Genomic DNA, 13,765 nt, shown 5'->3' with positions numbered 1-13,765 from the left:
TTAATGCTGAAGTAATAATTACATGTAGTTAATATGATGTAGATGTGCATATCATAAGTTTTCAAAATGGTTCAAGGAACCTATACTCATAAACAAACAGTGACTTAACATTTCCTTTCAGTATCTAATACACCTTTATATGAACTGCCATTGTAGTTACTTACGTGATGTTACAAGATTTACTTTCAATATTATCTTTGCAATGTTATAAAAAAAAATTTCACAAGTTGCTATGTGTTTCATTATTAATATTATCAATTTTTGGTATGTAAGATTTTTCTGTTTCATTCATGTTATTTCTGCCATGACACTTCATGAGACATGCTTGAAATGTGGTTAATCTAAAGTACTACAACCCACTAGAATACTATGGGAAAAATATACAAAAGTCTTGTACGTATATAGAAATAGTACACACATAACCACATAGACACTCAAATGATGCACACTCTGATGGCCACAGGAACTACATACACCACTGTGAGTTTCTTGGAGGTTCTGCAGTGTCATGACCAGTTCTGGGTTAACACTGCTGTTAGCCATGTGAACACTGAGTTGAGAAGGCTGCTGCTGACTGAAATCTCATACAAGTGCTGTGCCTGTCGCTACAATTGAAAGATGGGGAAATGCTAGACATAGACTACACCTGAATAGGAGAGGGAAAGATAGGTTAGCTGAGCATCTTGCTGAAACATGTATGGGTGGCCACCATCACATAAAGCAAGATTTTGATGATTACTAGCATCAGAGGAGTACCTTTTTTAGGTTAGAATCAAGCACTCAGTATTACACTCAGTAAACAACAGTTTGGATTTTAGAAGAGTTGCTCAAATGAAAATTTCATTTACATGTTCTCTAATCAAATTTTATGCCCATCAAATAACGAAATAGCACCAGTTGGTATTTTCTGCCACCTACCAAAGGCATTTCATTGTCTGAATCACAATATTCTGTAGATAAACTGAAGTTTCATCAAATGATGGTATAGTCAAGTAATGGATAATGTCATATCTAACCAAAAGAATGCCAAAAGTTGTACTTATTAATTCAACTAGTGTAGCCTTGGAACATTATTCTGACTAGGAAGAAAGCATGTATGGAATTCCACAAGGGTTTGACTTAGGTGCACTATTGTTATTGATATATGTAAACAAATTGCCATCTAATATACAACAAGCAGAATTTGTTATATTCCCAGATGACAGTAGTATTGTAACCAATATAAGCACACATATAGCAATAGAAGAAATTGTAAACAATGTTCTTAACTGTATCACAGGGTAGTTTCCTGTGAGTGGTCATACTTTCAATTTCAGAATTACACAACACATTCATTTCTGCACATCTAGAAGTGCTACCCAATGATAGGTGTAACCCACATAGAGGAAATAATAAAATGAGTGGAAACTTCAAAAATTTTAGGTGTCTATATTGATGAGAATTTAAACTGTGAGAAGTAGACATTAGAACACTTAAAATAATTTAATTCACCCTCATGTGTACTTAGAACCATTACTGATCTTGGGGAGAAAGAAATCAGTAAGTTGACCTATTTTGCATATCTTCATTCAATAATGTCATATTGAATAATGTTGCTGGTAACTCATCTTTAAGAAAGAAAAAAACGTGCTGTAAAAATAATATGTGGTGCACACCCACAATGATCTTGTAGACATCTGCTTGCTAAGTTAGGCACTCTGACTACTGCTTGACAGTATATTTCTTACCTCAATAAGTTTGTTGTAAATTATCTACTGCAGTTCAGAAGGAACAAAGCTGTACATAATTACAGTACCAGATGAAATACTGACACTCTTTACTCCAGATTTAAGTTGCCTTTAGCACAAGGAGGGGTGCACAATGCTTCACACCTAAACACATTTTAGGTAAGCATGATGCCATATTTACAAATTAATCTGAGAGGCAAATGTCAAATGTATAATTCCACATCCGTGCAACTGATCACACATATGGTCCCTGACACATGAAACTAACTAACTAATTAATTAATCTTTCAAAAATGTGGCTGAAATGAGGAGATTAGTAGAACACTGCAGAATTTACCTAATTTTATGTAGTCTATGGCACCTACCTTTATCGATGGACCTCCTGTGTTATTGGCATTGTAAAACTGATGAGTGTCATTAGCTAATATATCTAGCCAACCAACTCTGTTATTCATCAAGGTTCGCTCAGCATGTCCAATTGCATACCTGAAATTGAGACCAACAGATAAATTTGACATTATTCATTACAATTTAAGTAAAAAATGCACATACTTCCTATTTGCTATACAGCAGACACTAGGAGAAACAGTAAAATATACAGATAAGTTTGTATTTTAAGTTGGGTCACATAAAAATTACAAAAACAACTATCTTGTGCAAAAAAACATTAAAATGAAAAGCAACTATTTCAGGGCATGTTTAAACTATACATTCCACCCACCTCTCCTTCTGAAATTAGGAAGATAATGAACTCTTTCAAGAATAAAAGCTCACATGGAATTAATGGTATTTCCAGCAGGATAATAAAAGCTTGTTCCCAAGAAATAAGTGGGATTCTTAGCCATATATGTAATAGCTCTCTGAAGCAGGGTATTTCCCCAGATAGACTGAAGTATGCCATTGTTAAACCACTGCATAAAAAAAGGGGATATGTCTGATGTCAACAACTACCACACAATCTCTCTTCTGACTGCCTTATCCAAAGTTCTTGGAAAAGTAATGTATTGTAGAGTAGCTTCACACATTTGTAAAAATAAAGTTTTAACAAAATGTCAGTTTGGTTTCCATAAGGGTTTTTCAATGGAAAATGCTATATATACTTTCACTAATGAAATATTAAATGCTCTGAGTAACCGGAAGTCATTCGTTGGGATTTTTTGTGTTCTATCAAAGGGTTTCGATTGTGTAAATCATGGAATACTTCTAGATAAGCTCAAGTACTGTGGTATGAATGGGACAGTGCTCAAATGGTTTAAATCATACCTAACTGGAAGAGTGCAGAAAGTTGAAATAAACAGTTCACATAACATGTAAAAAATTGGTGATTTCTCAAACTGGGGAACAATCAAGAATGGGGTGTCGCAAGGTTCGGTCTTGGATCCTCTGCTGTTCTTAATATATATTAATGACTTTCCATTCTATATTCATGAAGATGCAAAGCTGGTACTTTTTGCCGATGAGACAAGTATAGCTATCACACATGACAGACAAGAATTAACTAGTGAAATTGTAAACGATGTTTTTCAGAAAATCATTAAGTGGTTCTCCGCAAATGGGCTCTCATTAAACTTTGACAAAGCACAGTATATACAGTTCCACACAGTAAATGGAATGACACCATTAATAAATATAGACTTCGATCAGATATCGGTAGCTAAGGTAGAATATTCAAAATTTCTAGGTGTATGCATTGATAAGTGGTTGAACTGGAAAAAACACACTGAGGATCTGCTGAAATGTTTGAGTTCAGCTACTTATGCTATTAGGGTCATTGCAAATTTTGGCGATATACATCTAAGTAAATTAGCTTACCACGCCTATTTTCATTCTCTGCTTTCATATGGCATCATATTCTGGGGTAACTCATCATTGAGTAAAAGAGTGTTCATTGCACAAAAGCGTGTAATCAGAATAATTGCTGGAGCTCATCCAAGATCATCCTGCAGACACTTATTTAAAGAGCTAGAAATCTACACTGTAGCCTCACAATACATATATTCACTTATGAAATTTGTTATTAACAATCCGAATGAATTCAAAAGTAATAGCAGTGTACATGGCTACAACACTAGGAGAAAGGATGATCTTCACTACTCAAGGTTAAATCTAACTTTGGCTCAGAAGGGGGTAAATTATGCTGCCACAAAAGTCTTTGGTCACTTACCTAATAGCATCAAAAGTCTGACAGATAGCCATATAGCATTTGAAAGGAAATTAAAATAATTTCGTAATGGCAACTCCTTTTACTCATTAGATGAATTTTTGGATATAGTAAGTGGGTAATTTCCCAACTCCCACCCCCCCCCCCCCCCCCCTACAAAAAAAAAAAAAAAAATATATATATATATATATATGGAAATGGAAAAAAGAACACATTGACACCGGTGTGTCAGACCCACCATACTTGCTCCGGACACTGCGAGAGGGCTGTACAAGCAATGATCACATGCACGGCACAGCGGACACACCAGGAACCGCGGTGTTGGCCGTCAAATGGCGCTAGCTGCGCAGCATTTGTGCACCGCCGCCGTCAGTGTCAGCCAGTTTGCCGTGGCATACGGAGCTCCATCGCAGTCTTTAACACTGGTAGCATGCCGCGACAGCGTGGACGTGAACTGTATGTGCAGTTGACGGACTTTGAGCGAGGGCGTATAGTGGGCATGCGGGAGGCTGGGTGGACGTACCGCCAAATTGCTCAACACGTGGGGCGTGAGGTCTCCACAGTACATCGATGTTGTCGCCAGTGGTCGGCGGAAGGTGCACGTGCCCATCGACCTGGGACCGGACCGCAGTGACGCACGGATGCACGCCAAGACCGTAGGATCCTACGCAGTGCTGTAGGGGACCGCACCGCCACTTCCCAGCAAATTAGGGACGCTGTTGCTCCTGGGGTATCGGCGAGGACCATTCGCAACCGTCTCCATGAAGCTGGGCTACGGTCCCGCACACCGTTAGGCCGTCTTCCGCTCACGCCCCAACATCGTGCAGCCCGCCTCCAGTGGTGTCGCGACAGGCATGAATGGAGGGACAAATGGAGACGTGTCGTCTTCAGCAATGAGAGTCACTTCTGCCTTGGTGCCAATGATGGTCGTATGTGTGTTTGGCGCCGTGCAGGTGAGCGCCACAATCAGGACTGCATACGACCGAGGCACACAGGGCCAACACCCGGCATCATGGTGTGGGGAGCGATCTCCTACACTGGCCGTACACCACTGGTGATCGTCGAGGGGACACTGAATAGTAAACGGTACATCCAAACCGTCATTGAACCCATCGTTCTACCATTCCTAGACCGACAAGGGAACTTGCTGTTCCAACAGGACAATGCACGTCCGCATGTATCCCGTGCCACCCAACGTGCTCTAGAAGGTGTAAGTCAACTACCCTGGCCAGCAAGATCTCCGGATCTGTCCCCCATTGAGCATGTTTGGGACTGGATGAAGCGTCGTCTCACGCGGTCTGCACGTCCAGCACGAACGCTGGTCCAACTGAGGCGCCAGGTGGAAATGGCATGGCGAGCCGTTCCACAGGACTACATCCAGCATCTCTACGACCGTCTCCATGGGAGAATAGCAGCCTGCATTGCTGCGAAAGGTGGATATACACTGTACTAGTGCCGACATTGTGCATTCTCTGTTGCCTGTGTCTATGTGCCTGTGGTTCTGTCAGTGTGATCATGTGATGTATCTGACCCCAGGAATGTGTCAATAAAGTTTCCCTTCCTGGGACAATGAATTCACGGTGTTCTTATTTCAATTTCCAGGAGTGTGTATATATATATATATTTATTTATTTATTTATTTATTTAATAATAGGGTGTGGGAGTTCCGACTCCTTGGGAGGTGGGTGGGTATTTATTTGTTTGTTTATTTGTTGACACTACACATTGATCTTGCCAAAAGCCGAGAAGCGATTCTTCTTGGTGTTGTAGCTCTCTGGGGCACTCTGGGATGCTCCCTGGGGCACTCTGGGGTGCTGCCTGGGGCACTATGGGATGATCTCTCTTTTATTTATTTGATTGTAGATTTTATTTTGATTTATTCACTTATTACATTAGTCATCTTTAACTATCTCGTGAGATTTTTTTTTAAAAATCTTATTTCTTATCAGTTCTATATATATATATATATATATATATTGAGTGTCATGTAATATTTTGTCTAATGTAATATCTTGTATAGACACCTTTTATTAACCTGACTCTTTCCGCATCATTACGAAGTGTCGTATTCATGACCTATGAAACAAGTACTAATCTAATGTAATCTGGAAAAATTCACTGTTCAAAATAAATGATCAAAGACCCATGTGAACATTATTATCATTTCACAATCTTCAAACACTTAATAGGCACTCATATTGAACATATTATGGCTTTAGCACAATCATCAATTAATTCCACAGTAGATCCATGGAGGTAGATACTACATGTGCTACACCTTTTGTGTTTAAGGTACGAGGGTTGTTTTTTAAGTAAGGGCTGTTTTTATTTTTAAAAAAAGATACAAATATTTTTGTAAAAAAACTTTTATTTTCTGATTCTACACACTTTTACATATTTTTCTACATAGCTGCATTGTTTATTTAAGCACTTGTCATACCATACAACTAAGTTTTTAATTCCCTCTTCAAAGAATTCGGCCGCCTGCTCCGACAGCCAAGAGTTCACGGCCGCTTTCACTTCATCGTCGTCATTGAAGCACTGCCCGCCAAGATGGTGTTTCAGGTACCAGAAAAGGTGAAAATCGCTAGGAGCAAGGTCGGGGCAGTATGGTGCATGGTCCAAAACTTCCCAGCCAAAAGAATCCATCAAATCCCGAGTCTTTTGAGAGGTGTGAGGCCTAGCGTTATCGTGCAGGAGCAAAACTCCTTTTGTCAGCATGCCGCGCCTTTTGATTTGAATTGCTCTGCGGAGCTTCTTTAGAGTTGCACAGTAGGCATCTGAGTTGATTGTCGTTCCTCATGGCATAAAGTCCACTAGCAAAAGACTGCACCAGTCCCAGAACACAGTTGCCATAATCTTGCGCTTTGACAGCATCTGTTTGGCTTTGACCTTGACGGGTGAGGTTGTGTGTCGCCATTCCATCGATTGTCCCTTGCTTTTGGGAGTGATATGGGATACCCATGTTTCATCTCGAGTGACAATTTCACTCAACATGTCATCCCCTTCTTCCTCGTAACGAATCAAAAAGTGGAATGAAGTGGCAAATCTCTTCCCTTTGTGGTCCTCTGTGAGGAGTCTGGGTACCCACCGAGAACACAGTTCCTTAAAGTTTAGGTTTTCAGACACAATTTTGTACAAAACCGATCCTTAAACGTGTGGAAATTCCAAAGAAAGAGTGGAAATTGTGAATCTTCTGTCCTCCGAATCTTTGTTTCGACTGCAGCCACCAAATCATCAGTGATCACAGAGGGCCGGCCTGAGCGTTCTTCGTCATGGACGTTTTGACGGCCATTTTTAAACCCTCTAACCCATTGATGCACTTTACCTTCACTCACTGCATTCAAGCCATAAACTTCTGTTAACTGATGATGAATTTCTGCAGCTGATAGGCTTCTCGCAGTCAAAAAACGTATCACTGACCGTATCTCACACGGGGCGGGCGATTCAATAATCGTCAACATTATAAAGTAGCACAGCGATGCGTACACGTCAGCTACAGAGCTGCAACTTGCATCAGTGTGAATGGGAAAAATGCCGGCAAGTAGCGCGGTGGCTTGTTGCGGCGTCCGCGCGAACTACGGGACTATACGCGCGAATGGCCCTTACTTAAAAAACAACCCTCGTATATCATGACATGAGCTCTGTGTTGGCTATCATTGTTTTGTTGTAGGATAAAATAATGAACAAATTGATCTGCAGCATGAAAAACATGAACACATTGAATGACATATCTCTAGAGCAGTAAACTAACAGTTCCAAATGAAAAGATATGGAGATCTGGATGTGCATTTCAAAATGAGCAAACTCCATTAATTTTATATATGAGGAAATCATTGATGGTTTATATGTCCTTAGAGTCAAAGACATGACAATATCTATATTTTGAATAGAAATGGCACTTGGAATGTTTTCCATTCTCACTCTCTGTTGGTATAACAGGATAATTCTAGTCTAGAATTAGTCAAAGGAATTTGACTTCATTGACTTCCTCCACACATTAATGGTTATGATTTTCTTAGTATTCTGATTATTTACATGTAAACTGCACAATGGATTTAAAAAATGTTCAGTCTGAATCCATTTAGCTTCAAGAGGTTTCCAGGATAGTGAGTGAAATTACGTCAAAATCATATTTTTTCACTATACTTAATTAGAAGAAATGTGTCATCTGGAAATGGAAAGCACAGGGAATTTATATTTACAAGCAAGTCATTCACATACAACAGAAACCTTGTGTTTTTGTACTCTGTTTAGAATCATTTATAGGATCTGAGGTAGCAATTATCCTATTTCATACATTCGTTCAGCAGATATGATGTAAGCCATAACAATGCATTGCGCCAATTTCACATTTATTTAGTTTAGTAATGGGCTAGACAAGTCTTACAGAATTAAAGAATCTTTCCAAATCACTGAAATTTAATGTACTGTCACTATCAGTACCCTAATAAAATATATTTCTGATGCTTTGCACAAATATATTTATGGTTGTGACAGTGTTACTTCCATCTTGAACTGCCAGCCATTTACATACAACTATATTATATTTTGAAATGAAATATTTAATTTGGATTGCATATAGATCATTCCATACTTTCAGCATGATTAAAAGAATTGAAACATAGCTGTAATTTCTCATGTCTTTCATAACATCTCTCTTGAACAGATGTTTTTCTTTTGCATATATTAACATACCAGGAACGCATCCGTAAAAAAAAAAAATAATTGTAGTAACCAAGTGGCACATGACACTGGTTCAAGTAACACAAATATGGTTTTATTCATGAACCTCAGAACAATAATGGGAAACAGACTCTCATGGGTCTCCAAGTGATGACACACAGTACACTGATGTGGACTCAAAAGAGAATTAGTTAGCACTGCTCAGTGCATATATATATCTGTGAGTTGCTGGCAGATGGTACAGCAGAGACATGGACACATGCACACAGCCTCCAGCATCCAGCCCAATCTAATACAGTTGGCAACTGATTCAAACAAGCACCCACAGTGATATATCTGTCAGTATACTCACAGTCACATGCACTAGTTGCAGCATACAGCACACCTGTCCCTCGTGAAAAGTGGGTGCTTAGGTGATGGAGGAGATGCTGGTGGCCCGACAAAAGTCACATCCATCAGATCCAGAGCAGCACTAGCCAGTGCTGATGGAATCTGTCAGGCAGGAATCAGAGCATAGGGCCAGTATGCATGAGGACGTACATATGAGCTTGGGGGGTGAGTCCCTGAGGCACCTGATGACAGCACTGGAGAGAAGGGTACCATCGCCATCTCTGTGTCATAATCAGCAGGTACATCCCAGTCTGGAGGAGATGTGGCTGGACACACTGGTGACAATGCCTGATGCAATGATGGCAAGGGGGCTGGCAGAATTGGCCCAGCAGGCTGCACCAACAGACCAGATGCTAGAGGTGAACTGGCACTGGTGCTGGGAAACAGGAACCCCATGGTGCCAGAGAGCAGCACAGGAAATAGGCAGGCAGCCATTGGGAGGGTGTTGGGGGGGGGGGGGGGGGGTTGCCTCCATGGTAGGCAATGATGGGCTCGAGGCAGAAGGCAGCAGGGCAGGCTGCAGTGATGGCTGCCTCACCAGCAAACTGGTAGCTTCTGGTAGTGAGGAGGAGTGCAGTCATCAAAGTGGTGGGACAACAGCCCATCAGTTATATGGTTGTCACAAGGACAGTGTCCCCATCAGCGGAAAACAGTGGTCGGTAAACCCTTGCACCCACACCAGTGATCCCAGTGCGAAGAGGTCAGATGAAGCCAACCACAACAGGTGCAATGCAGGCTGCAGAAGCTGGAGGAGTGTGTATGTGGCTGTCAGCCATGAAGCAACTCAGCCACGCTCTGCTCTCACACCGATGTTAAGCGATAGGTTCTCAGAAAAGGGACAAGGGCAGCATCCAGCAAAGAATCCACAACAAACTATTTCATTTAGGACTTGAATGAATGCAACAGTCATTCCACCTTGCCATTTGATTATGGGTGGAATGGCAGAGCCATAACATGATGAATACAATGATGGGAACAAAACAACTGAAAGAATGGGGCCCATTAATGGAAAGTAAGGTACAAAGCTACAACTCAATAGAGAAAACCCTCTACAGCATACAAATTGTGACCTCAGCCAATGTCGATGCAAGCCAGAGAATGTAAGGGAGCCAGGAAAAAGCATCCACGACCAAGGAATTCACAAATGCACCCGTACAGTTGACATGAATGCATCACTTTCGCTGGCATGTAGCAGACCATGTGGACAGAGACTTCCTGTGAGCTGCTAGTTGTCGGGCACACTGCCCCCAAACAGCAAAAAAATGGACAATTTTGTCATCAATCTCTGGCCAAAAAGCTTGTCTCCTACCTAATAGTTTAGTGCACAAAACTCCCCAATGGCCCCAGTGGAGAAGGCATAGAATGTCGCACCATAATGCAGGGGGAATGACTATTCTGGGAGCTGGGAGAGAGGTCTTACATGGACTACAGTGAAACACTGTTAAAACAGAGAGGTGATAATATAAGGAAAAATATTTGCACAGGGGGTTCAAAGGCTAATCCTGTAGTTTATGTGACCTGCCTGTGAATAAATTGAACCACCTGGTGGAGAAATTGGTTGGCAGCAATGGCAGCTGCTATCTACAAGCTTGTAATTGGAAAACCCTTGACTCCAGCCTTCATTACAATATGAAGATGTAAGCAAAGCAATTCTTCACAATCAAAGTTGGGATCAGGACCCACAGGAAGGCAGGACAAGGTGTCCACATTAGCATTTTTAGATGTAGGTCAAAAATGGATTTCACAGTTGTAGTGACAGAAGAACAGTGCCCAGTGTTTTAGATGGTTTGCTGCTTCGTCAGACAAGGAAGTGTGAGGGTTTATGATCAGTAATAAGGTTAAACTTTGATCTATATAAAAAATATGAAATTTCTTGAGAGCATAGACTATGCCAAGAGCTTCTTTTGCCACCTCAGGGTAACACTACTGGACCAGAGTGAGAGATTTCAAGACAAAAGTAATAGGTCATTCAGAGTCATCAGCATATCAGTGCACTAAGGCAATACCAAGGCCTTACTGTGAGACGTCAGTCACCAAAACTGTGTGCTTGTCTAATGTAGCTAAACATAGGGCCGAGTGTAGTTTGGATTTTGATATTTGTAAATCATTTTCGCAATCCAGGCCCCAGCAAAAATGTAGATTCTTGCATAACAGTACATGCAACAGGTGGGCCAATGTGGCTGCACTGGCAAGAATTTATGGTAGTAGGCTGTTTTCCCTAGGAAGGCCTGAAGTTCCATCATGAACGAGGGGTGATACATAGACGTAACTGCAGAGATATGGTATGGCAGAGGGTGAACCCCATTCTGCAAGACCTCAAAGCCTAAATAAATAACTGAAGGTTGAAAAAAACTGAGACTTTTTTGTGAGGTTAAACCATAAGCTTCTGGATTGTAAGACAGAAACAAAGTGCCTAAGTTTTCCGAGTGATTGGCCATGGAGGAGCCTGTGACAACAATATCATCCAGATAATTAATGCAACCCACAACAGGAATAGACAAATGCTCTAAAAAAACTTTGTTAAATAGCAGGGGCACTAGGCACACCAAATGTAAGGCACAAATATTAATAGAAACCAAAAGGAGCATTCAAAACCAAAACTCGACAAGACACTTCGTCCACAGGAACCACACTTCAGACAAATCAGTTTTAAAAAAGTACTAGCCACTCCATATTTTTACCAAAAGTTCCTCCTGGCATGAGAGGGAATATGTATACATGATCAACTGCACATCAACAGTAGTGGTGAAGTCACCACAGGGTAAAGTTTTCCCAATCGCTTCCAAATTACAGCCAGTGAAATGACCGGTCACTAGCCATTACAGGTTGTACCACTGCTAGAGATTGAAGTCTGTCCCACTCTGATTTCACTTGATCTTTCAGGGCGACAGGAACGGATGCACATGACAAAAATGAAGTCAAGCCATGCATTTCAAAGAAATATGAGCAGAAAAATTCGTAGCACACCTTACACCCTCTGAGAAAAAGTCTGAAAACTCTTCACACCATGTTTCCAACTGATAATATGGTACCTAATGGTCACATGGTGAACTGCATTGATGAGGGAAAATCCAAATGCCTGAAATGTGTCCATCTCTTTTCAACATTGGCATCACCAATCACAAAAAATGTAATGGAGTGAACAACTGACTTGTAAGAGGCAGATCCTGTAAATTGTACCAACAATGCAATGTTCTGTTTGTTGTAACAGACCAGCTTCTGCATGACCAGTATCAACAGCAGCAAGCTTAAACTCACATACGTTTGAGAATTCAATAACATATCTGCAGCACTTGTATTGAGCTATAACCGGATCATCTGGCGAAAAACACTTGATTTGATAAGCAACATGGGAGGAGTCACAAGCATTTGAGTCACACAGTTTACGTCCATGTCCATACCCTGAGCAACCTTCAATGAATGTCAGAGGGAGGCGATGGGGCCTTTATTCTGGCAAGTATTAAAAGTAGCCCAGCACTCAGTGCATGCCAAACATTCATGCTGGACAAAAAAGAAGGGACAAGATGGAAACAGAGAATGCTGATTGTGTGCTGTGATGGTTTTGGCTGCTTTGCTTGTCCTTGTTCAGCTCGGTGCTGGGCCTATATATTTATTGCCACTACTACCACTTCCTAATGCAAGCTATCTGTTGTCCTAGTGGTAACATCTTGTGACAGCAGTGCTTCATCATCCCACATTTCAATTTGGTCACCTACTGCCTGATAAGCTTCAAAAGACTGTGCTATTTGCAAAACTTCTGCCAATGGGGAGGGTGGTGGGGTGTTTAACAGAGTAAAGCCTTCTGGTGCACCTCCTTGTCTGGAGTTAAACAGATAACTATGTCACACACCATACAGTTTGCATAAGAATCACTATGGACATCAGTAACAAACTGACTGTTATGGGTTAGGCCATGAAGTTTGGCTGCCCAGACACTGTATGATGAATTTTTTTTTATTTTTATTTTTTGCAGCATTCGTAAAATTCAACTTGTGATGCTATGACATGCATTCATGGTAGTTGGACAAAAACTGGACAAATGATCAAAAGTAAGAGCTTCTGTTTCTTGAAAAGAAACAAGCTCAGGTTTACTGTTGATACACCTTACTGTTGCTACACCTTAGGTGGAATCCATGAGAGGATGAAGGCTCCGTGCAGATTCGAGTCTCACACCGAAAGCCAAAAAATGCTGTCTGACCCTTTTCTTTAAGTGTCCCAATCCATGACTTAATAATCCTATGGAGGAAAAATGGGTGGATAGACTAGGGGAATGGTACCCTGTCTGTTAATAGAAGCTGACATAGTGATCATGACTGAAATAAGCTCAAAGAAATCACAAGAAAATCACAGATCACCAAGATGATAAGGATATCCTGCAAACACATATGTGAATTGTAAATCACAGCAAAACATTCCAGAAATCCTGCCTATATATATCATTTAAAAAAGTACTGTAAAATGCTAAGTAATGTAATTAAATACTCAAAAAGTTCATATTTTAACACCAAAATCAACCAATCCTGTAATAAAATCGAAACAAACTGGGATATAATCAGGAGTGAGTCAGGTGTCAACAGTGCTAATAAACATGTACACTTTGTTTTAAATATTGATGATAAATATATAAGCAATCAAGAGATAGTTGCAAAAAAATTCAATCACCATTTCGTAAGATCTGCTGCACAAATAGGCTGCAATGGCTCCTTAGAAAGTGCCATGGAGATACTGAAACACAATTCTCCAAATCTAGTAAGTAAAATAAGTGTATCCCCCCTAACTAGTAACAAAGTAAAGAAAACCA

General features: G+C 40.6%; 1 protein-coding gene across 1 annotated transcript in view; it reads right to left on the bottom strand.

Moving 5' to 3' along the window:
- The window catches only part of LOC126184345 (potassium voltage-gated channel subfamily H member 2), an 832,502-nt gene that overhangs the window by 275,807 nt on the left and 542,930 nt on the right, over positions 1–13,765 (bottom strand). Inside the window, exon 6 of the mRNA XM_049926724.1 lies at positions 2,093–2,213. Coding sequence (XP_049782681.1) covers positions 2,093–2,213 — 121 coding nt within the window. The remainder of the gene's footprint in view (positions 1–2,092; positions 2,214–13,765) is intronic.

Source organism: Schistocerca cancellata, chromosome 4 (assembly GCF_023864275.1).
Source record: "Schistocerca cancellata isolate TAMUIC-IGC-003103 chromosome 4, iqSchCanc2.1, whole genome shotgun sequence".
Lineage (NCBI taxonomy): Eukaryota > Metazoa > Arthropoda > Insecta > Orthoptera > Acrididae > Schistocerca > Schistocerca cancellata.
Note: the sequence above shows the minus strand (reverse complement) of the source record. Positions and strands in the feature narration are given on the sequence as shown.